Consider the following 20,796-nt stretch of genomic DNA (forward strand, 5'->3'; position numbering starts at 1 on the left):
CACAGGCACTGGCGGCCATGGAGGGGAGCGTGCCTCTGCTCTACATTAAGGCAGCTCCTCCAGAGGCCTCCCGGTGAGTCCCAGCTGCGTTCCCTTGGGTGGCTTCCAGGGCATGCTGGCCAAGCCATGCCTCCAGAGTGAGACATGGGGAATGTTCCTCAGGGTGACAAAGCCTTTGGGGGGGGGCTCACCTTGTCTAGCTTTGTGCTCAGAGATAGGAGCTGCACACAGGAGAGAGAAGAGGCCCTTGGACTCCCAGCCCACCCCAACTCCATTCATTCATAAACTGCCATCCGACCATAGGCCAGGCACCAGGGACAGGCACAAGGACAAGCTGGGCACAGCTCCCAGCTCAGGAGCATGGAGGAGACAGATAAGCCACTGTCACAATGGAGAGATGCACAGGGGAGGAGGGAGCCTGTAGAGGGACCTTGAAATCAAACCCGCAGATCTGAGAAGGCTTCCTGGAGGAGGTGATGCCTGCTCTGATGCTGCGGGACAAGATGAGGGATGGGCACCTGTGGGGCAGCCCACCTGGAAAACACTGATGAGGGCCTGCGGGAAGTTGTCGAAGTTGCTGCGGCGCACCTCGGTGTCCTCGAAGTCATACCTGCCCCCGAAGAGCTGCATGCCCAGCAGGGCGAAGATGATGATGAAGAGGAAAAGCAGCAGCAGCAACGAGGCGATGGAGCGGATGGAGTTGAGCAGGGATGCCACCAGGTTGCTCAGCGATGTCCAATACCTGCAGGAGGGGGTTGCAAGGTGGAGACAGGCAGACCCCTGTCACAGGTGTTCACAGGCTCTGAGTGGGCTGGGGGAAAGGCTCAGGCCTGGAGGAGGTGCACGGGGGAGGGCTGCCTGGAGGGAGAGGCCCCTGGATCCATGGCGTCCCCTTCCCTTTCCTTCACAGAGCACGTCTTGTTCGTCATATCACACTCATCACTTCTGGTCCCACCCACTGGACCAAAAGCATCATGAGAGTAAGGACCATGCCCATGTGTGTGTGCCCTGGCCCCCATGCCCAGCACGGCACCCAGCTTAGGCGGGCACTCAGACAGCCTTGGAAATCCATGGACCACCTCCTGTCCCTGCACCGCCTTCCATAGCTGCAGCTTACTATCTGTTCTGTGTGTTCAGCCTCCTTTTTCTCCTCTTTTCCTTTCCTCCTCCTTCCCTTCTTCCCTCTTCCAGTCTCTCCTTCTCCTGTTTCCTCCCTCTGCTCCATGCCCTTGCTTCCTGCCCTCAGACCATGGTTAGAGGTAAGATGACCAGGGAGGAATGAGGTCCAAAGAGGAGTGTAATTTCTGTCGCAGAGACAGGGAGGGGCTGCTTTCATGGGGGCTCGCAGGAGATGGGATGGCACAGAGCCCACTGCCCGCCCTGCTCACCTGGTGATCTTGAAGAGCCTCAGGAGCCGGATGCAGCGCAGCACAGAGATGCCCAGGGGGCTCATGGCGCCTGACTCCACCAGCAGGATCTCCAGCACGCCACTGCACACCACGAAGCAGTCGAAGCGGTTGAAGACGGACATGAAATACTGCCGCAGGCCCAGCCCGTACATCTTCATCAGCATCTCCAGGGTAAAGAGGGCCAGCAGCACCCGGTTGGCTACGTCTGTGGGGCGCAGTGCAAGCTCAGCATCACCCTCCTGCCCTTCCCCACCTCTGCACCTCTCGCCTAGGACTCCCCTCCCACGTTTCCAAGCCATTGTCCATTTTCTACCCTCAAAATCCTGCCAAGCCTGGGGAATTCTTGTTCATGGAAAGAACACTAATCCAGGTTTCTCAGAGGCCAAGCAGTGCTATATCTAAGAGGTCCGCCCTTGTGGCTCCACCAGCAAACACTCTCTAGGGTCCCCCATCACTTCCACATTCCTCATGCAGTGGACACTTGGACCCTGATTTTCCTGACATCCCAGCCTCTTGCTCATTCCTTGGCTCCTGGGATACCAGGTCCTTCTGTGTTTCTTCTATGACTAAGCCTTTTCTGAAGACGCTGGACTTACGCTGCATACCTGAGCACACAGCAAGCCCCGGGGATCTGGTGATGTCCTTCCTCTAAGACCACAGCTTCTGCTATCATCCCTGCCAACGCCTCCCAGACGTTCATATAGCTCAGACCTCTCCACAGACTTCCAGACCTACTTTTCCATCTGCCTCCCTGACGTCTCCATGGTGGTACTGCAAAGGTACCTCAAACTCTCCATACCCAAGACTAAGCGGATGAGTCCTGTGCATTCTCTTCCGCCCCCAAAATTGCTAAAGCACTGGCATTCATGAGGTCCAGTGTCTAGAATAGGAATAGTTTCCCCAGGCACCTGAGCATGCAGCTGGAGGCTTCCAAAGTATTACTATTGTTGCCACAAGAAGGCAAATACCATCAACTGGTAATTTCTAGAAAACAATGTCAATCTCTAATAGAGCTCTTTTGCAAAAAGCCCGGATGCCATTGGCCTGGCTTTGGCCATTGGCCACATCTGTCCTCTTCCAGGACGGTCTCACCTTGCAAGTGGGTCAGCCACAGAGGCTGATCGTGGTGTTCAGAAGCGATGGACAGGGTGTTGAGGGCCACAATCAGGATCACCAGCCAGTAGAAGGCTCTGGACTTGACCAGGTCATGGCATCTCCAGCGGAAGACGCGGTTCCATTGCCTCCAGTGTCGGCTGGGGGAGGAGACAGAGCAGGATGGAGGCGGGGAGCCGCTTCTCCTGAGCCCCCTCCCTCCCGCATTATATACATTCAGGCAGACCCTGGCCACATGGAGTATGACTGGTCCTCTCCCTCCTGCTGCGCAAGCCGGAGAGCCAGGCTGATCTATGGTTCTCCAGTCTAGGCTCTCCCTAGCTAAATCCTCCCTCTTTCAAAGTCATGTAGCGACGATGCCGGCCTCAGAGGGGCCTGGAGATCACACAGTGAGATGCTGAGCACAGGGCTTGGCACAGAGGGTGGGGGCTCTGTACATTTCAATTCTAGTGAAACAAAGACTGGGATGCCACGTTTTGCCCGTATAACAGCAGTTCTACAATGAATGGTATCTGGTGGTGGGCAGGACTGCAGGCAGGGCACTTTGGCCATCAATGCCAACTTTTTGGAGAGTAATTGTGGCAGCATTTACCAAGGTTTAAAATCTATGTGTACTTTGACCCTCCCTGAGGGATCTGCCAGCAGAAATGTTCACACTTCTGGCAAAACTGCTCCCAGAAGAGAGGGCACCATAGGGCCCCAGACTGGAAAGCTTGACTGAATCTATGTATCCAAGTATACCCACCATGAGATCAAGTTAATTAAGTATTATCAAGTATCCATGCTATAGAATCTTTTATATCAAAGCATGTGAGCTATGGAGACAGGAAAAGACAAGGAGAAACTTCAGATGAGGGATTACTAAGCAAAAGAAGCCAATATGAAAACGAGGTGATTTTCTGGGAAAGGCTGGACTATGCAGATGGTACCAAGATCAGCAGTTCCTAGTGGTTGGCGAGTCGGGAGGGGAGGCCAGGTGGAGGGCTCTTAGGGTGGTGAAAATACCCTGTGTGGGTGTTATAATGAGGAAACGGGTCGATCATTACCCATTAGTCCAAACCCACAGAACGGACAACACCAAGAGTGAGCTCTGGCCCTGGCCGGTTGGCTCAGCGGTAGAGCGTCGGCCTGGCGTGCAGGGGACCCGGGTTCGATTCCCGGCCAGGGCACATAGGAGAAGTGCCCATTTGCTTCTCCACCCCCACCCCCTCCTTCCTCTCTGTCTCTCTCTTCCCCTCCCGCAGCCAAGGCTCCATTGGAGCAAAGATGGCCCGGGCGCTAGGGATGGCTCCTTGGCCTCTGCCCCAGGCGCTAGAGTGGCTCTGGTCGCGGCAGAGCGATGCCCCGGAGGGGCAGAGCATCGCCCCCTGGTGGGCAGAGCATCGCCCCCTGGTGGGCAGAGCGTTGCCCCTGGTGGGCGTGCCGGGTGGATCCCGGTCGGGCGCATGCGGGAGTCTGTCTGACTGTCTCTCCCCGTTTCCAGCTTCAGAAAAATACAAAAAAAAAAAAAAAGAGTGAGCTCTGATGTCAACTACAGACTCTAGGTGATGATGACGGGTCAAAATGCAGGCACCATGGTGGGAGGGACGTCGATAATGAGGGAGGTTGTGCATCTGGGGGGCAGCAGAAGTTATATAGGAGCTCTCTGTCTCTTCTGCTCAATTGTGTCATGAACCTTACACTGACCTAAAAAAAATAATTGAGTCAACAAAAAGATATGTGTGTGTCAAGTTGCCCTCAATAGATAATTTTAAGTTAAGAATCTGTTACCAGGCCCTGGCCGGTTGGCTCAGTGGTAGAGCATCAGCCTGGCTTGCAGGAGTCCCAGGTTCGATTCCCGGCCAGGGCACACAGGAGAAGTGCCCATCTGCTTCTCTGCCCCTCCCCCTCTCCTTCCTCTCTGTCTCTCTCTTCCCCTCCTGCAGCCAAGGCTCCATTGGAGCAAAGTTGGCCCGGGCGCTGAGGATGGCTCTGTGGCCTCTGCCTCAGGCGCTAGAATGGCTCTGGTTGCAACAGAGTGACGCCTCGGAGGGGCAGAGCATCGCCCCCTGGTGGGCATGCCTGGTGGATCCCGGTCAGGCACATGCGGGAGTCTATCTGACTGCCTCCCCATTTCCAACTTCAGAAAAATACAAAAAAGAATCTGTTACCAGGTATTTGTTCATCACCTACCTGGCGGCACCTCCCATGTGCTGGGTATTGCTTGCTCTAAGCTATGAGGTGACAGTATTTACATAAATAACCTCGCCACTGAAAAACCCCAAACAGACCCCAGAAAACCTGCTGTGTGTGTGAGAGACAGAGAGGAAAGCATGGAAAAGACCTCGGAGGGATGCTAATCCGTTACCATGGTTACCCCTGTGTAGGGCAGTAGAGACCCTTCTTCCTCTTTTCTTTTGCTGTGTTTCTCTATTCCTTGGTCTTTCAAAATCACAATTGTGTTTGAATTGGTAAAAGAGCAGCCAGCCAAGCAAACACACTGTCCCCATGAGACATGGGCCTGGGAACCAGCCTCCTTCCTGCACAGGTCACTGGCTGCTTCTCAGGGGACATAACGTACACCTGCCTCTCCCCTGCTGAGGCTCCAGGACTGACGACCCCTCACCCCCACCCCGCCGGCTGCACTTTGGTCGAAGAGAGGCAGCCAGAGGCACCTGGGGCCCTGGGCAGTGGTCTATGAATAGGTCATCTGCTGAGCACCCTCGGATTGTGCTAAGGGACAGGAAGTGACTCTGCGGCCACCTTAGGGGGAGGAACCTGGGTTCTAAGGCCCTGTCTTAGGGAGCCTGTGACTGGGAGGGCCCTGGGAGACGAACAGACACTCACACAAACTGGATGATTTTGTTCAAGCCCTCGATCTCATACAAGCTTTCCGTGTCAGAGCCACCTTCGTCCAATGACAGCTTTCCTGGGGACAAGAGAGACACAGTGGGCCAGACACACTTGGAGAAGGGCCCACGGACTGGAGATACTTTGGGACAGCGTGCACCGAGTGGGCCTGGACCCCTCTGCTTTCCTGAGGCCAAATTCCCAGGAGCCCAAGAGGGAAGGGGAGGCACTGGGCAGACAGGTGGGGTTTTGTACTGCAGGGAGAGCCCTGGGCACACCTGGATGCTCCCATTGGGAGCTGTAGGACTCTGGGCCCATCACGCACCCTAAGGGTCTTGGTGTCCTTATCTGCACAATGGCAATGCTGACCCTGCTCCACGGGACTCCAAGGTTTGAGAGGGGTGTTGTATGCTGGCACCTCCTATGGGGGGGCGTCAGGAGAGGAGATGCCGACCACAGCCCTAGGACCCACACCTTCTCTCAAGTCCTCCACGTCCATGACCTCGCCCTGTGTGATCCAGCTCATGTAGCCCCGGAGGTCCTCGTCTAGCTGCTGCTTCTCCCGCAGCTTCTGGAAGGTGCCCCTGGACTTGGCCTTCTCCCGCTCTTTGGTGAACTCCCTGCAGCAGAGCAGGGCAGTCAGGAGGTCAGGAGGGGGAGACAAGGGGAAACATGTGGAAGGACAGAGAGAGCACCATGAGCACAGTCTCTGGCTGGATGCACCCTTCCTTCTGGTCCCAGGGGTCCCCTGCGGAGCAGGTGCCCTTCCCGATGACTAAGGGGCAGCCCTCACCCCCTCCCAGAAGCAGTTTGAAACACTGGCCCCTCTTCTCATCTCCTCTCATCATGTCTCAGTTTCCCCTAGCTCCTCTTGGGGACACGGAGTGTTAACGACATGACAGCCCACTGTCCTAACAGAATCAGCTACTTTGCTCTGATTTCTCACGCTGCTGGGACCCTGTCGGCTTCCTTAGAAATTCAGTTCTGCTTACAGACCTAAGGCCTGGAGGAAGCTGTCCCGGGTTCTGAAAGAACCAGGTGACAGGAAAGGGCAGCCCTCGGCCACCACGCAGAGGAGAAGGGAGCCCCTAGCCCAGGCGGGCACTCCTGACAATTTTGTGCCATGACACTTATGGATCCCCCTCAGAATTCTAGCCACAGGGCATGCCCTGAGGGAAGCTCCTGGGCGGTGGCAGTGGAGGGAAGGGGCTGCTGGTCCCTTCTAAGGTCCCTGCTGTGGCCGGTCAGCCTTCACTGAGAGAGAGAGTCGCTCTCATGAATAATGACGGTCAGTACTTAGTGCTCATTACATGCTGGCCTCTAAGTGATTTGCATGTGTTCACCCCTTCAATCCTCCCAACAACGCAGGACTGAAATGATTCCATTTGGTAGATGTAGACCCTGTGGCACAGAGAGTTTCGGTAATTAGACAAATGTCACACAGGCACCGGGCCATAGTGCAAAGATTTAAACATGGACTATCTAGCTCCAGAGTCTGTGAGCTTGACCTGAAGGCTATACTGATGCTTGGCACTCAGCACAGGTACATCCAGGACCAGGGAACTGGGGATGTGGAGGGACAGGAGGAAACATGGGGAGGAGGGGACTTAAAGGGAAGGGAGGAAAATTAAAAATGGAGGGGCTTCTGGCTGGACCTTCTATCACTTCCTTGCTAACCAGGGAGCATGCCCTTGGCTAAAGGGGACCCTGTCCTGCTCCTCCCTCTCCTTCCTCTTCCCCTCCTCCCTGCTCGGGCTTCCTCACCCGCTCAGGACGCCCAGCACCAGGTTGAGGATGAAGAAGGACCCCAGCAGGATGAGGGTGACAAAGTAGATCCAGGGCCACTCGTTCCCGATGGCATCGTTGACCTGGTAGGACAAAGGTGTGAGTCTCATCCCCTGACCTGATGCCTCAGGTCTCCTCCAAGTTGTCCATGCCACCAACCCTGGGTGACATGGAGAGAAGCCATCAGGCCACGAGAGGGGACCCTTTTTTTCTCCTGAAAAAGTAGGACCTGGAGATAAAGTATCTTTCAAGGTAGGGGGCTTGCTGACCATCCACTTGGCCCAGGTGACACGGACCCATTTCTCCCTCTAGCCGACCACCTCCATGACCTGCTCTCTCATGGAATCCACTTGGCTCCTTTATAGCCAATAGTTTCAAAGTAGAAGAAACAGTAAGGCATCTCAGCCTGACCCTGGTCGGCTACTTCATGAACAATTTCAGCAACCCAAGACAAGTTGCCCAACAGCTGTGGGCATTATTACCCCATCTGCCCAATGGGGATAACAATATTCCCTGTAGCAGAAGAAAAAATCACACATGGGACGGTCCTTGCAAATAATAAGCAATCTGCTCCTGTGAGAGGTGCTCACAAGAACTATTCATCCTGATACTCTATCTTTGCAGAGCATTTGACCGTGTGACAATGCCTCCCCAGTAGGCAGGATCACACTGTGGTTACGAGTTTTGGCACTGGACCCAGAGAGATGAGAGTTCTTGGATCTACTGCTCACAAGGCTCTGTAACTCTGGGAACCCCTCTGAGCCTCAGTTTCCCTACCTGTGAGATGGGAACAACACCTGGCTTTGTGGGGCAATTCAATAGGAAACACAACCTGGCTCTTCATAACACCAAATAAAGGACGGCCTCCGCATGGAGATGTCACAGCTTCGGCCGCGTGCCCGCACTGTTGTGATTCAGTGCGCCCCTCCCACCAGCCCCATGGTGTGGGTTGTACTTTCGCAGTGCAGGTGGGGAAACTAATATCTAGTGTTTACAACACGGGAAAGAAATCTTGCCCAGCGGAGAGAAGGAAGACTCAGAGGGCCTGTCACACCCCAAGAAATCTGAGACTCCTGGCCATGAACAGTGAGTCACCACCAGCCAGGCGCAGGGACAAATTAGGAAGTGAGACCACAGCCCAACGCTGAGGTCCTGGCTCCCATGCCTCTCCTCCTCTAGAGTCCCGCACAGACAGGCTGTATGGTGGGGACTTCCCAAGAAGGCTGGGACCCACACTTGGGAGGAGAGGCGGTGGTGTCCCTGGACAGGCTTTCTAGGGAAGAGCAAGAAGGGGCAGAGGCCCTGGCTAGTTGGCTCAGCGGTAGAGCTTTGGCCCAAGCGTGTAGAAGTCCTGGGTTCAATTCCCGGTCAGGGCACACAGGAGAAGCGCCCATCTACTTCTCCACCCTTCCCCTCTCCTTTGTCTCTGTCTCTCTCTTCTCCTCCTACAGCTAAGGCTCCATTGGAGCGAAGTTGGCCCCGGGTGCTGAGGACTGCTCCATGGCCTCCGCCTCAGGTGCTAGAATGGCTCCAGTTGCAATGGAGCAATGCCTCAGATGGGCAGAGCATCGCCCCCTGGTGGGCATGCTGAGTGGACCCTAGTCAGGCGCATGTGGGAGTTTGTCTCTCTACCTCCCCACTTCTAACTTCAGAAAAATACCAGAGAGAGAGAGAGAGAGAAAGAGAGAGAGAAGCAGCAGGGACACCTGAGTGGGTGACTAACAGCCCCTACCTCCCCTGCCAGCCCCAGATGAAGGGAGGGGCTCCGGCAAGTGCAGGCCTAACCCACCCAGTAAAGGACGTCGGTCCAGCCCTCCATGGTGATGCACTGGTACACGGTGAGCATGGAGAAGCCGAAGTTGTCGAAGTGGGTGATGCCGTGGTTGGGCCCTGGCCAGCCACCCCGGCATTCGCTGCCATTGATGGTGCAGGGGCGGCCCGAGCCCGTCCTGGCGCAGGGCGAGGGCTTCTCGTTCTCCACGGTGGCCAGGATGTCTGGGGGGTGGGGATATCAGACGACAGAGGACAATGGTGGACAGCGATGAGAGAGAAGTTGTTACAATCATTGCGGAACGGGTCTGAGCCTCTTGGCTAGCAGAGCAGAGAGCCATGTGCCCGGGGCACGTGGCAGCAGGTAAAGAGGGAGCCTGGGGCTAGGGCGGGGCAGCGGGCACCTACAGGCCACTGTGACTGTAGCTTAGGCCCCAGGGCCTCACTAGGGGGTCAGCTGTTAGGATGACTTGTGCTATGAAAGGCAAGCTATGACACAGCTGTGACGTGAGTGTCATTTGTACCCACAGGGCCTCAGATGGGAGGTGACGGGGTGGGTCTTACAGGTTAAGACTCGAGAGCTCCATCTGAGAGCTGGAATGGGGATGCCCCAGGGTGCTGAGTTATGCCCTCCAGACCTCCAGCCTTGGGGGCCTGGGCTGCTCTCAGCGGGAGCTCCCTAGCTTTAGCCTGCAGCCCCCACTGTGCCACTGGTGGGATCCTCACGGTCTCTAACATTCTTCAGGTATGATGGCACCTTTGACCCCCCTTTACATCAGGATGCCTTTGTCTTCTTCTGTGCTTGGAGGTCAGGGACGCTTGTCAGAGCTGAAGCCGGACCTGACCCATGTCAGCACAGTACCCCAAAGATGGCATGGTCCTGAGCTCGGAGCAGGACCTGCCAGGAACAATGCTCACCGAGGCAGCTGGGCAGTGACCGTGTGAAGCCAGGGTCTCAGAGGGGAACCCAGGCCTCTCGTTCTCATAATAATGCCAAGACGTTATCTAGTTATTTGGTTTCCTCTCCTCAGTCTGTCAGCATGACCTGAGTGAAACCTTCCAGATCTTACGTGACGTATGGGACATCATGACAGAGCCAATGCAGCCATCCACAGAGTTGGGCATGAGCAAGATTTAGACGCAATGAGAACCAGCACCATTCTGCTCACTCAATAGTTTTGGTTTGGGAAAATATAATAATTTTATATAAAAGTATATTATTTATGTTCATATATGATGGGTTTATTAATATTCTTTTCATATGACTTCATCAACTACCATTCGGACATTTTTCTCAGTTTTCATGTCTAACGCCATAAACATCAATGACAAAAGCCATGTCACCCAAAGCCCTTTGGGTGCTCCATAATGTTCGAGTGTAAAGGGGTCCTGAGAGCAGATGGTTTGGGAACGGCTGGTTTAGAAGGCTGCATCAGGCTCATAGGGGCCTCAAGGTAGGTTATCTGTGACAACCCTTCAAGGGGACACTCTGGCTCTGGGGCTTCCTGTGGCCCCACTCAGGCTCGCCTCTGTGGGCCCTACTCCGAGGGGCTGTACAGAATGACCAAGCTATAACTATGGCAACAAGGAAAAGGACAAATAGGAAGTCAAGCATCTCGACGGACAACCAGAAAGCCCAGAGATTCGCCGTGTTATCTGGGCATGTGTACCTCAGAACAGCTGTGGCCCAGGCCCCTGACCGCTTCCCCTAGTCACTGACCCAGGCCGAGCTGCCCTTCCTCCCGTTCCTGGTCCAGGGGAGACCTTCACCAAGGTCAGCAGGTGTGGGAGGCAGTGACCCGACCTGTGGCTTCTTCACAGCCAGGTGGCTCCCCTCCCGCTGTCCTGGGGCCCCTTCCCCCGCCCCAGCCCCCGGAACTCACCGGTTCCGACGTAGTAGCAGGTCTTATGCATCTTGCCCTTGAAGAGTTCCAGCCCGATGATGGCATAGATGATGACCATGAAGAGGACCAGCAGGGCGATGTGGAACAGGGGCAGCATGGCCTTGAAGATGGAGTTGAGGACCACCTGCAGGCCTGCGGGGCAGGGGGTGGGTGGGGGGACAGCAGGGTCAGCTCCCTTAACGTTCACCTCCTGCTCTCCACACCCTGGGGAGCCTCTGTCTGGTACACCAAGGCAGGGGGAGGACCCGAAACGGGACAGGACAGGGCAAGGGGACCAGCTTGGGAAGGAGGGGCATCCGCAGGGACACTGCCACCCACTGGGTACCCCCGACACCAGCCGGAGGGGTCTGAGCACGCGGAAGGCTCTCAGCGCCTTGACGTCCAGGCCCGCCCCTTTGCTGCTCAGTGGGGCTGTGTTGCTTTGGATGACGTTGACCTGCTCCAGGATCACTGTGAAGACCCTGCAGTGTGGAAGCAGAGGGGAAAGAAGGCCCAGTGGTCAGGCGGGCAGTGAGCCAGTGCTCCGGAACCCTGTGTCCCCTCTGCTCAGGAGACCTGAGGGGGTATTAGAAAAGGTCCTGAGGCTAACGTTGAACTCTGTGAAAAGAGGGCTCTGGATACATCCGTGATGTCTACTCACAACCTGGGAAGAGGGCACCATGGTACATGTGTCACGGACACCTACAGTCCTCAGCCCAGGGGCTGGGTAACCCCACGGCAGGCTGGGGGTCACCAGCAGTCCCTTGCTGCATGGGGACTAGGGAGGAAGCTAGGACCTGTTGCTTTCTGTCCTGGTCACCTCTGCCTCCTCTCTCAATGGACTCAAGTTTCTATTATCCACTGAAGTCCATCTCAAGTCCTTCCTCCAGATCCTGCTTCTGACGACTAAACCCAAGGGCTCATTGTGCTCTGCATGGGGCTATTCCTGACATTATTCTGTAGGCACGCGTCCGGGGCCCCGACAGAGGTGGATACACCGAGACCCTCTGTCTGCCCTGCGGTGCCTTAAGCAGCACGAGGTAATTACTAAATAGTCAAAGTAAGGATTATTGCCTTGAAGGACACCACGGTGCTGAGAGAGCAGCCTCTGGGGCTGAGATGGCCTTGGTCTGCATGCTGACTCTGCCTCTGGTTAGCTGTGTGACCATGGGCAGGTCATTTGACTTCTCTGAGCCTTTAGCGTCCTTAAGTGGAGAAAACAAGAGGCTTGTTGGGACATCTGAGTGAGATGTGACACTCAAGGCACACAGTAACTGCCTGATACATGATACATGCTGTGATAAGAATGGGGAGGTTATTCAAAGTTATTCTAGGGGCTGAACTGTGCCCCCCCCCCAATTCAGTATAGGTTGAAGCCCTAACCCGCAAGACTTCAGAATGTGATTTGGAGACAGCACCTTTAGAAGGGTGATTGAGGTGAATGAGGCTGTGGGGCCCGGCCCTAAACCAATCTGACCAAAAGAAGAGGAAATGTGGACAGAGAGATGTCAGGGGTGCATGTGCATGGAGGACAGACCCTCCCATCCCGAGGACATGGCAAAGGTGCCCAGTGCAATCCAAGGACAGAGACCTTAGGACGAAACAGTTCTGCTGAGACCTTGACCTTGAACTTCCAGACTCCACCCATCTGTGATACTTTATGATGGCCACCCGAGCTGATAACACAGTTTACTAAATGTGCATTTTTGTGACCCCAAATAATAATAGGTACTCAGTACAGTCCGTGGAATAAATGAGTAGATGGTGAAGGTGGAGAAATATACCACCATTGGAGCCACACACATCCTTTATAAAAAAAAAAAAAATGAAGGAACCCACAGTCCTCACTGGGGAAGGTTGTGACCTGCTGGTCAGGGTCCCTCACACAGAGGCTGCTTCCCTGCACGGAGCTGGGTGCTGTCCTGCCTGGAGGTGTTGGCGGCAGCGGTTGTAGGCATAGGGCCTCCGAGGGCTCCTCAGACCTCCCCCCTCTTGTCCTCACCCCAGGAAGACAATGATGAAGTCGAGCACATTCCAGCCGCTGCGCAGGTAGGCGTCCTGGTGGAAGAGGAAGCCATAGGCGATGATCTTCATGGAAGCTTCGATTGAGAAGACGATAAGGAAGAAATACTCCAGCTTCTCCTGCGGGAGCAAGTGCTGTCACGTCTCCCCTCTGCACTGCTGAGCACACCTTTGCTCTTCCTCTCCAGGCACACCGTTCCCCAGCCACCTCAGGACCTTCGCACCTGCCTGGAATCCCCCCCACCCCCGCCTCATGGCCACATGCACACCCTGGGCCAGCTCCTTATTTCCTACAGGTCCTTCCTGGGCCTCACCGAGGCCTCCGCGGGCCACCACGCTGGGTCTACGCTACTGCTGACATTTAAGTCCCTCTTCCTGTGTTTGTAGTCATTCCCCATCCGCACCTCTCCCCCTCCCCCCCAGCTGAAAATGCCAGATGTGTTTTCATCTGGATCACCTTCTATCTCACCCACCAAAACGTAAGCTCTACAAAGTGTGGGGCTGTTCTTTTTTTTTTTTATTACTCATCTTCTGGGGCCTAGAATTGCCGGAGTCAGTGAGTGGCCCGGGCAGACCCTAGAGTGCCATCCCCTGGCTGGCTAGGGTTTGGGCATCTCTCTTCTCCCACCACCGGCGATGAGAGGCAGGACATTCCTCAGCACACCAATGTCTTCCCTCGCCGTCAGGGTCTGGCCTCCAACACCTCTCCTGTAAACCCCCCTGCCACTGGAAGGCCCAGGCACCATCACTGGGGGGGGGGGATGGGGGCAGGGTTTCAGCCCAGCCCCACCCTGTAGAAGGCCTTGCTGCCTCCTCCATGTGCTCCCTCTGTCACCCAATCTTGTCCCTGTCACCCTCGCTGCTCCTGGCCCAGGAAAGAGTTAGTTCTATCCGAGAAAGCACATCCCTGTCCAGGACTGCAGGATGAAACAATTCCTTGTATAGCAGTCCAAGCCCACTGGGCGGCTTTCAAGAGCTCTGCACCCCTCCCCCAGCCAAGCTTCCCCAGACGAGCCCAGTCTCCCTGGGGTCTGGCCCACTAGTGGCCCAGACCATGCTGCCCCCACCCCATAGCTGCAAGAGGCAGAGAACTTGACCTGCAGTTCTGCAGTTGACAAGAGGGTCTGTGCCCACAGTCTGCGCCCACCCAGGAGGGAGGGCACTGCCCACCGGGGCCTCCCTCCATACACTGTGAACTCATAGCTCCTTCATTCCAGGAAATGGCCCTCCATTGTTGATTTGGATAAAAACTCATTCCCACCTCCAAGGTGGTGGGTGTAGGAGGCGAGGAGCAAGGTCTCCAAATGGGTCCTTAACATGGACATGGTCCCAGCACCCTCCCAACTTGTTGTTTGGAGAACTGTCCTGAAAGGGGGAAAACTGAGGCATGTGTGGACTCACCCCAAATCCCTTTTCCCCATGGGTCATCCCAACGCTTCCTCCTAATTCCAGAAAACAACTCTGTATGATCAGAGTGCTGAACCACACCCTTCTTCTAGTGGGCTTGTTGACAGGGACTGCGCTTAGGTTAACCCTTGGGGGGACCATGGGGCCCCCTGAAAGGAGCTGGAAATGTCTGGGCATCACCCCTAACAAGAGGGATACAGCCTTGGAGGGTCTCCCGGGCATGGGCACTGGTCCCATTCCTTGGCAAGGCAGGAGTCAGCCACAGGGAGAAGGGCGGGGAGCAGGTGACTCAAATCAAAAACATTTACATTTTCAAGTTTCTGCAGCCCCAGGGGACAGACAGGAGAGGCGGGGCTCTGAGGAAGGACAACAGGGCCCAAAATAGTGGCAGGGCTCATAGGCCTGCCGCCACCGCAGCTGTCCCTGCCTGTCCCGCCGCTGCCTGTCCCACCACCCCCCAGAGTGGGCCTGTCCAGGCCACGGGCCACAGAGGACGTCCCTCGGATTCCTTGCCCATTGACTGCAAGGCCCAGCTCTCCCACCGACCCCCAGCCTGACACAGAGCACCTGGATCAAATGTCTGGCCATAGAGACCTGTGTGCACACAGGGGACAGAGGACACACGTGTCCTGTCCTATGTCAGGGCAATACTGTCCGCAACATCACCCTGGGTTGACCCATGACCCCTCCAGCCTGGGTTTAATGTCTCACTGGGACATTTGTTTCAGACATCTAGGAAGGGCAGGCTGGACACACTGGGAAGACCTGGTGGCCTCTTCAAGGTCAACATCACCAGCGTTTCCTAAACATCGCGTGCTCTTCAGCCTCCCCCCTCCAAGGGTCACCATCGGAGGGTGGGGGCAGAAGCTGTGCAGCTAACACCTCTCAGCTCTGTGCCCTGCACACAGCCCAAGCCTCTGGGAGCCTCAGTTTCCTCACCGGTAAAACGGAAATGCTGAAAACCCCTGGCACCTGACAGGGATGCGTCCATCATCGCCCAGCACCCTCAAAGCCCTCACAAATCCCAGCCCAGCCACTGTCACAGGAGCCGGTCCTTTGTGGGGGTTGCTTTTCTGCCAGAACCATGTGCAGTCAGCATTTATAGAGCTGTGTGGTGAGCCTACGTCCACAGCAGCTCCAACCCACACCGAGCTCAGCATGCCCCCCCTGCCGTCTTCCTGCCCCTGAACCTGCTCTTCCTCACCTGTCCTTGTTTCAACTGGGGGCACCAGCCTCTCCACCCAGCTATTGGTGGTGGGGCCCCCACCACCTATTGTTCTTCTTCACAGATAAAGGAAGTGAGACTCAGAGGGGAAGCAGGTGCCCAGGGCAGCGAGGCACCTGTCCATCTGTGTGACTGAGTCAGCGGCTCTCCCAGTGAGCCAGCCTGCCTGCTCACAGGTGTCCAGACCCTGGCATCGGTCTCCATGACTACCTCAGCCTCCTGGTTTGGAAGATGACCCAGAGATAGGAGGACAGCGGCTATAGTTAGCCTGATGAACTCTCACCCCAAAGATGCAGTCTGAGCGGGTCTGTCCTGCCTCCCACTCCCAGGCCCAGGCTCGTGGGACCTCCACTGTGGGCTGTGGGGGCTGGGAATGCAGGAAAGGAAAGAAATGAAGGTTTATGGAGCCCCTCCCGAGTACAGGCGGGACACAGGGTCGGGAATTCATAGATAGGACAGTCCTGAGGAGTGGATACTGGGGACCTTTGTGCACAGAGGAGGAGACAAAGGCAGGCTGGTCTGATTTGAAACCCCACACATCCCTATAACTCCCCAAAGATGGCATGGCTGGGCAAAGTGCTGGAGAGGGGGTTATCCTATGTGTTCCTGCTCACTCTCGGCAGCTGAGAGGTGGGGATACTAAGGCCACAGACAGGGGCACTGGGTGCCGCGGTAGGGGGAATGGGCAGTCTTGAACTGGGGCCTCAAGTCACTTGGTCAGACCCTTAGCGGGTAGCCCGGACTCCCTGCCACACCCTGCAGGCCCTGGTTCTCTGCCGGGCAAGGCCAGAGCTGCGGTTCTTTTGAGACGAGGTACAGAGAGGGCTGTTGGCTGCAGCCGTCTTGGGCACATTTCCGACCCTATAAAAAGACAAGCAATCTGGATGCCAGAGGCTCGGGCTGCAGCCTTTCCTCAGGGCATGCGGCAACCTGAACCCTAGGCGTGTCCTGTCCTGGGGGCCTGACCTCAGGCACCACCGGGAGGCCTGGGAGGGGCCAGCTCGTCCTCCCCAGGCAGCACCAAGGCCTGTTTGACCACGGTTACCAAAAATCAGCCAGAACGTGGAAGTTAGGCAAAAGGAAGGTGCCGCCTCGTCGCTGTGTAGTGGTGGGGCAGTTTATGGCAAGCCTAGTAGAGGGCTATTTCATGGTTAACTTACGAGGTTTCTCGGCCACAGCCTTGTCCATATTTCAGGCCAGGCGACGCTATCGTAGGAGGGGGCATCCTCCCTGGTCTCTGCCCCCTTGATGCCCGTGGCACCTGCTCTCCCCACGTTCTCTACCCTCAGCTGGAGTGGGCAGTGTGGCCCTGACCATTGCCTACCTTCTCTGGGCATCACCACAAAGCGCCCCCACTGGTCACCACAGCCGTGCAGCTCTGACATTTGAGGTGACGTCACTGCCTCGCAAAGTCTCTGTCAGGTTTTCCTCTCCCGGGGGACCCGTCGCCCCATCCCCTGGAGCCCCTAGACCTGACCCGAGGCCATGCAGCTCCAGCCCAGAGGGCTACAGCAACACACAGGAGACACCTGGGAACGCTTAGGGCACCATTTTGCTTCAAGATGGAAACCAGGGTCCCCACCTGGGGGAAACAATGCCCTCCCAGAGGGCAGTTTCTCTCCCAAGGAGTCAACTTCTTAGGGGAGTGAAATGGAACCCAGGCCCCAAGACACAAATCCTGAAGGATGGGCAGTGGGCCCAGAGCCCTCCCAGACTTGGGACCAGGGGACCGGCCTGCTGCGCAAGGCAGGGACGCAGGACACGGAGTACCTGCTGCATGGCTCTGTCCCTGCCCACGCTTGGCCCACCCTCTTACCAGAGGTTTTCGTTTATACCCGGGCACACGCCGACGCCCAGCTTCCCGGCAACTCAAGATAGATGCCCTGGAAACTGCCTAAGGAGGGCCGAGATAACACCTCTCTCAGGCTCCCCACTCAACAAGTCTGTTGAGATGTGAGATGCGTGGCCCTTGTCCCTGTCCCCTAGGGAGCCTGGACCGTACATGCCCGAGACCACTGTTCCCAGGGACATACCCTTGAAGTCCTCATGATGGCAACACAGCAGTCACAGGGCTGAAAGTCACAGGCCTGCGTTTGAGACCCTCTGAGAAGGCGCATGGAGGGTGTCCCCCAGCCAGGCACCTCAACTCTCCGAGCCTCAGTTTTCCCATCTTATCATATGACTCTACCTCACGGGGGTGACCAGGGGGACTGAAATAGACTGTAAAATAAAATATGTAGCGCAGAACCTGATATCGAATAAGCCCTCGGGAAACGGGAAGTATTTTAACGAGTCTCTAGCTTTGGGTGGGTGCGTCCTTCAACTAACACTCTGTCTTCTCCCCCATTAAAGAGTGAGGTGAGGAGAAGATGGGACCCTCAATTCTGGACAGACCCTTCCGGCTCTGGCCTGTTACTGGCGGCGGCCAAGGAGAAAGGGATGAGGAACCCTAAAAACACCATCTCGCCATCTGCTGGCGTTCCTCGATGGAGCCCTCCCAGGAGGGTGGGAACAGGGTTCTCCTGGCTTCTATCCAGAAAGGGAATGAGCATTCGCCTCCAACCGTCACTGGCTGACTCCTACCCCCAGCCTCGGTTTCTGCACCTGTCAGATGGGACTTCACTTATGAGGCTGTGCTGAGGACTCCAGGAGTGTGGTTTCAGAAGGTTCCCCGGGCACAGCGAGTCCTCTTGCAGGACTGGTTGGCAATATTATGGACACCAGGAGATCAGTTAAGCCACTGACCAGCCCTGCAGGTGGATTAGGAAGGGGTATCTGTCCACCTCAGGGGTGGAAGCTACAGCATTGTCCTCCAGACGCAGCCCACTCCAGGGGCCTCCCCAGCCTGGTGCAGGCCTGAGGGGCAGGGGAGGAGGACCCCTTACCAGGCCAATGTTCAAGGCATTGTTGTCATCCTCTGGCATGGGCAGGTACACGGCCAGGGCCACGCAGTTGGCGAAGATGGTCAGTAAGATGATAGTCTCGAAGGGTCTGGTGCCAGGGTTAAGGAGCACCCTTGAGTGAGGCGTGGGTTTGCACAGTCGGAGGGCACAATCAGTCTGGATTGTGACTGTAAGTCTAGCTGAAGGGTCCCGCTCTCCCAGAGAAAGGCCCCAGGTACTGCTCCCGGGGAACAGGTAGCTCCACCCACGTGCTTTGGGACCTCAAAGCTCTGGTCCTGGCCTGAGACTCCTCAGCGTCAAGCACCTGTCAGCCCCTAACCCCACCCTACCTGCCCTCTCCCCAGGAGCAGTGGCTTTCTGAGATTCCTGCTGGACAGCCTGGGGGGGTCATACAGAGAAATGGGGCTGATAGGGGATGAACTAGGTGCCCGCACAGCAGGACCGGGAAAGGGGACGGGATGGGGGGAGTGACACCTGAGCCTTGGAGCCTGAGGAAGGAGTGGATGACCACCGACTAGATCAGCAGCCCCCAGAGCTGCACACATCCCCCAGACACACCCACTGAGGCACAGCCGTCTTCCTGGGGTGGCCCAGGGCAAGTCAGGGGAACGGGGTAAGGGGGAGGGAGGCAGAAGGATAGGAGGCACAAGGTGTAGCCGGGCTTGGTTGAAAACCTCTTTCCTCAGGTGCTACAGATGCACAGGCTGGGGAGAGAAGGCCCAGAAGGGCTGAGAATGGATGAGATTCCCCCCAAACCGTTGCCCATGGAGGCTGGGAGGGCAGCTGCTGCAGCTGGATGGGGTGAGCTCAGCTGTGAGGGCAGAGCTGGCTTGGACCCCAACTATTCCAACCTGGTCCCACATTTTCCTTGTCTGTCTACGTATCCCTTCTTCTCAGGAGCAGCTGGCGGGAGTCTGGCTCCCAGAACCCTTCAGAAATATTTCAAACATCTCCAACCTCCTCTGAGGGCCATGTGACACAGGCCTCCCCCTCCGCCTGCCTCCTTCCTCCCTTTTTCAAATAACCCAGATGCCTCCCTTGCTCTTCCTCCCAGAACTGATGCAAACACAGGAGCCCCGGTGGGGGTCTCAGCTAAGATCTCCAGGCTGCGGGACACCTCCCTGGGTCCCTCCACCCCATCCCCAGATGGCTGGTCCTGCTCAGCTTGCCTCTCTCCATGCTCACCTCTCCCATCAAGATGAAGGTTTTTATTCTCTCCCATCCTGTATAAAAAACGAGGCTGTTGTTTCAAAAACCTAAGAAAGAGCCCACGATAACGTGGCCTTGGGCACACCTGCCAACAGCCCCGAAACACCCAGCCCTGCCGCACGCGGTTGACAGGCATCTCCGCAGTCACCAGGACCTGGCTGCACACTCAGGCCCCAGAAGCCCCCCCCAGGGGAGCTCCTCCTCCTCCCTCTTGGTTGAGGCCTTCCTTCCCAAAGGCCCCTTTGGGGTGGTCATCCTGTCTCCCTGGGCTCCTCCCATTGTCACTCCCTTCCTCTCCATGTTGCACAAGCAGCCCCGCCGCCTGGGGCCCAGAGGATACTTCCACTCCACGATGCTGATGCAGGCCTTCCGCACTGGGTTCTCCAGGGTCAAACACAGCAAGGCCCGGGGGGGCCTGGGCAGAATCTCAGGGGCAGGCTTCTTGGACTGCTTCTTCCGCAGGCCCTCATCCTGGGGGGAGGACGGCTCCATGTTCCCAGCAGCCTTGCTCCACACCCCAGCACCGTCTTCTCCTTGTGTCCCCTGTGCCCTGGCCTTGGGGACTGGCCGCTGAGTCTACAGGGTCAAGCCAGCTTGCCGGGCCAGCGGGGTGTGGGGCCGGAGGATTATCCTCCCGCTGCTGCAGGGAGTAAAATTAGCCCCTGAGGCCAGGCAGCTGTCATTCCTTCCCAGCCCAGCAAGTGACATCCAAGTATGTCCCCAGGAGGCTGGGGGTGGGGTGGCAGAAGGCACATGGGCCTGGGGTGGGCAGTGGGAGACATAATGAAGGTTCAAGTTTGGGCGAGACTTTAGGAGGGACGGACCCACAATATGGACCTCAACTATAGACTGTTTCCCTTGTGCCAAGTTTAGCTCCTCCTCCCCCAGCCCCATGACACTGTCCAGAAAAGGTCCTGGGGGGGGGCTCAGTGGATCCACAGCCCCCTCCAACCTCAGCACACGTGGCTATCAGCCACCGCTCCTCCCCTCCCTCACCCCCCACTCCCCCCCCCCCCCGTCAGGGAAGTGAACCCCTGCACGCAAGGTGGAAGGCCCCCAGAACAACCTGGGATGTGCCCTTCTTGGGCACAGTACCTGCCACACATTGGGGTGACTGTCTGCTTTGTGTCCCCCTCCCCAACAGTGCCAGGGTTGAGTTTGAGTGCTTTCTCTCTGGGACTCTGGCCCCTCTCATACTGTTCCTGGAGCGCCTATGTCCAGCAGTTTGTAAATGGTGGTTG

At 56.6% G+C, this 20,796-nt stretch overlaps 1 protein-coding gene across 1 annotated transcript in view; it reads right to left on the bottom strand.

The window, feature by feature from the left end:
* Nucleotides 1–20,152, bottom strand: part of CACNA1S (calcium voltage-gated channel subunit alpha1 S) — a 43,206-nt gene extending 23,054 nt beyond the window's left edge. The window contains exons 1-12 of the mRNA XM_066238923.1: nucleotides 19,896–20,152; nucleotides 18,329–18,434; nucleotides 12,792–12,931; nucleotides 11,129–11,271; nucleotides 10,790–10,942; nucleotides 8,926–9,131; nucleotides 7,116–7,219; nucleotides 5,826–5,971; nucleotides 5,349–5,430; nucleotides 2,502–2,662; nucleotides 1,389–1,614; nucleotides 535–742 (exon numbers count right to left, since the gene is read on the bottom strand). Of these exons, the coding sequence (XP_066095020.1) occupies nucleotides 535–742; nucleotides 1,389–1,614; nucleotides 2,502–2,662; nucleotides 5,349–5,430; nucleotides 5,826–5,971; nucleotides 7,116–7,219; nucleotides 8,926–9,131; nucleotides 10,790–10,942; nucleotides 11,129–11,271; nucleotides 12,792–12,931; nucleotides 18,329–18,434; nucleotides 19,896–20,047 (1,827 nt within the window). The 5' untranslated portion in view covers nucleotides 20,048–20,152. The remainder of the gene's footprint in view (nucleotides 1–534; nucleotides 743–1,388; nucleotides 1,615–2,501; nucleotides 2,663–5,348; nucleotides 5,431–5,825; nucleotides 5,972–7,115; nucleotides 7,220–8,925; nucleotides 9,132–10,789; nucleotides 10,943–11,128; nucleotides 11,272–12,791; nucleotides 12,932–18,328; nucleotides 18,435–19,895) is intronic.
* Between the last annotated feature and the right edge of the window lie 644 nt (nucleotides 20,153–20,796).

The sequence above is a fragment of the Saccopteryx bilineata genome, chromosome 1 (assembly GCF_036850765.1).
Source record: "Saccopteryx bilineata isolate mSacBil1 chromosome 1, mSacBil1_pri_phased_curated, whole genome shotgun sequence".
NCBI classification, from domain to species: domain Eukaryota; kingdom Metazoa; phylum Chordata; class Mammalia; order Chiroptera; family Emballonuridae; genus Saccopteryx; species Saccopteryx bilineata.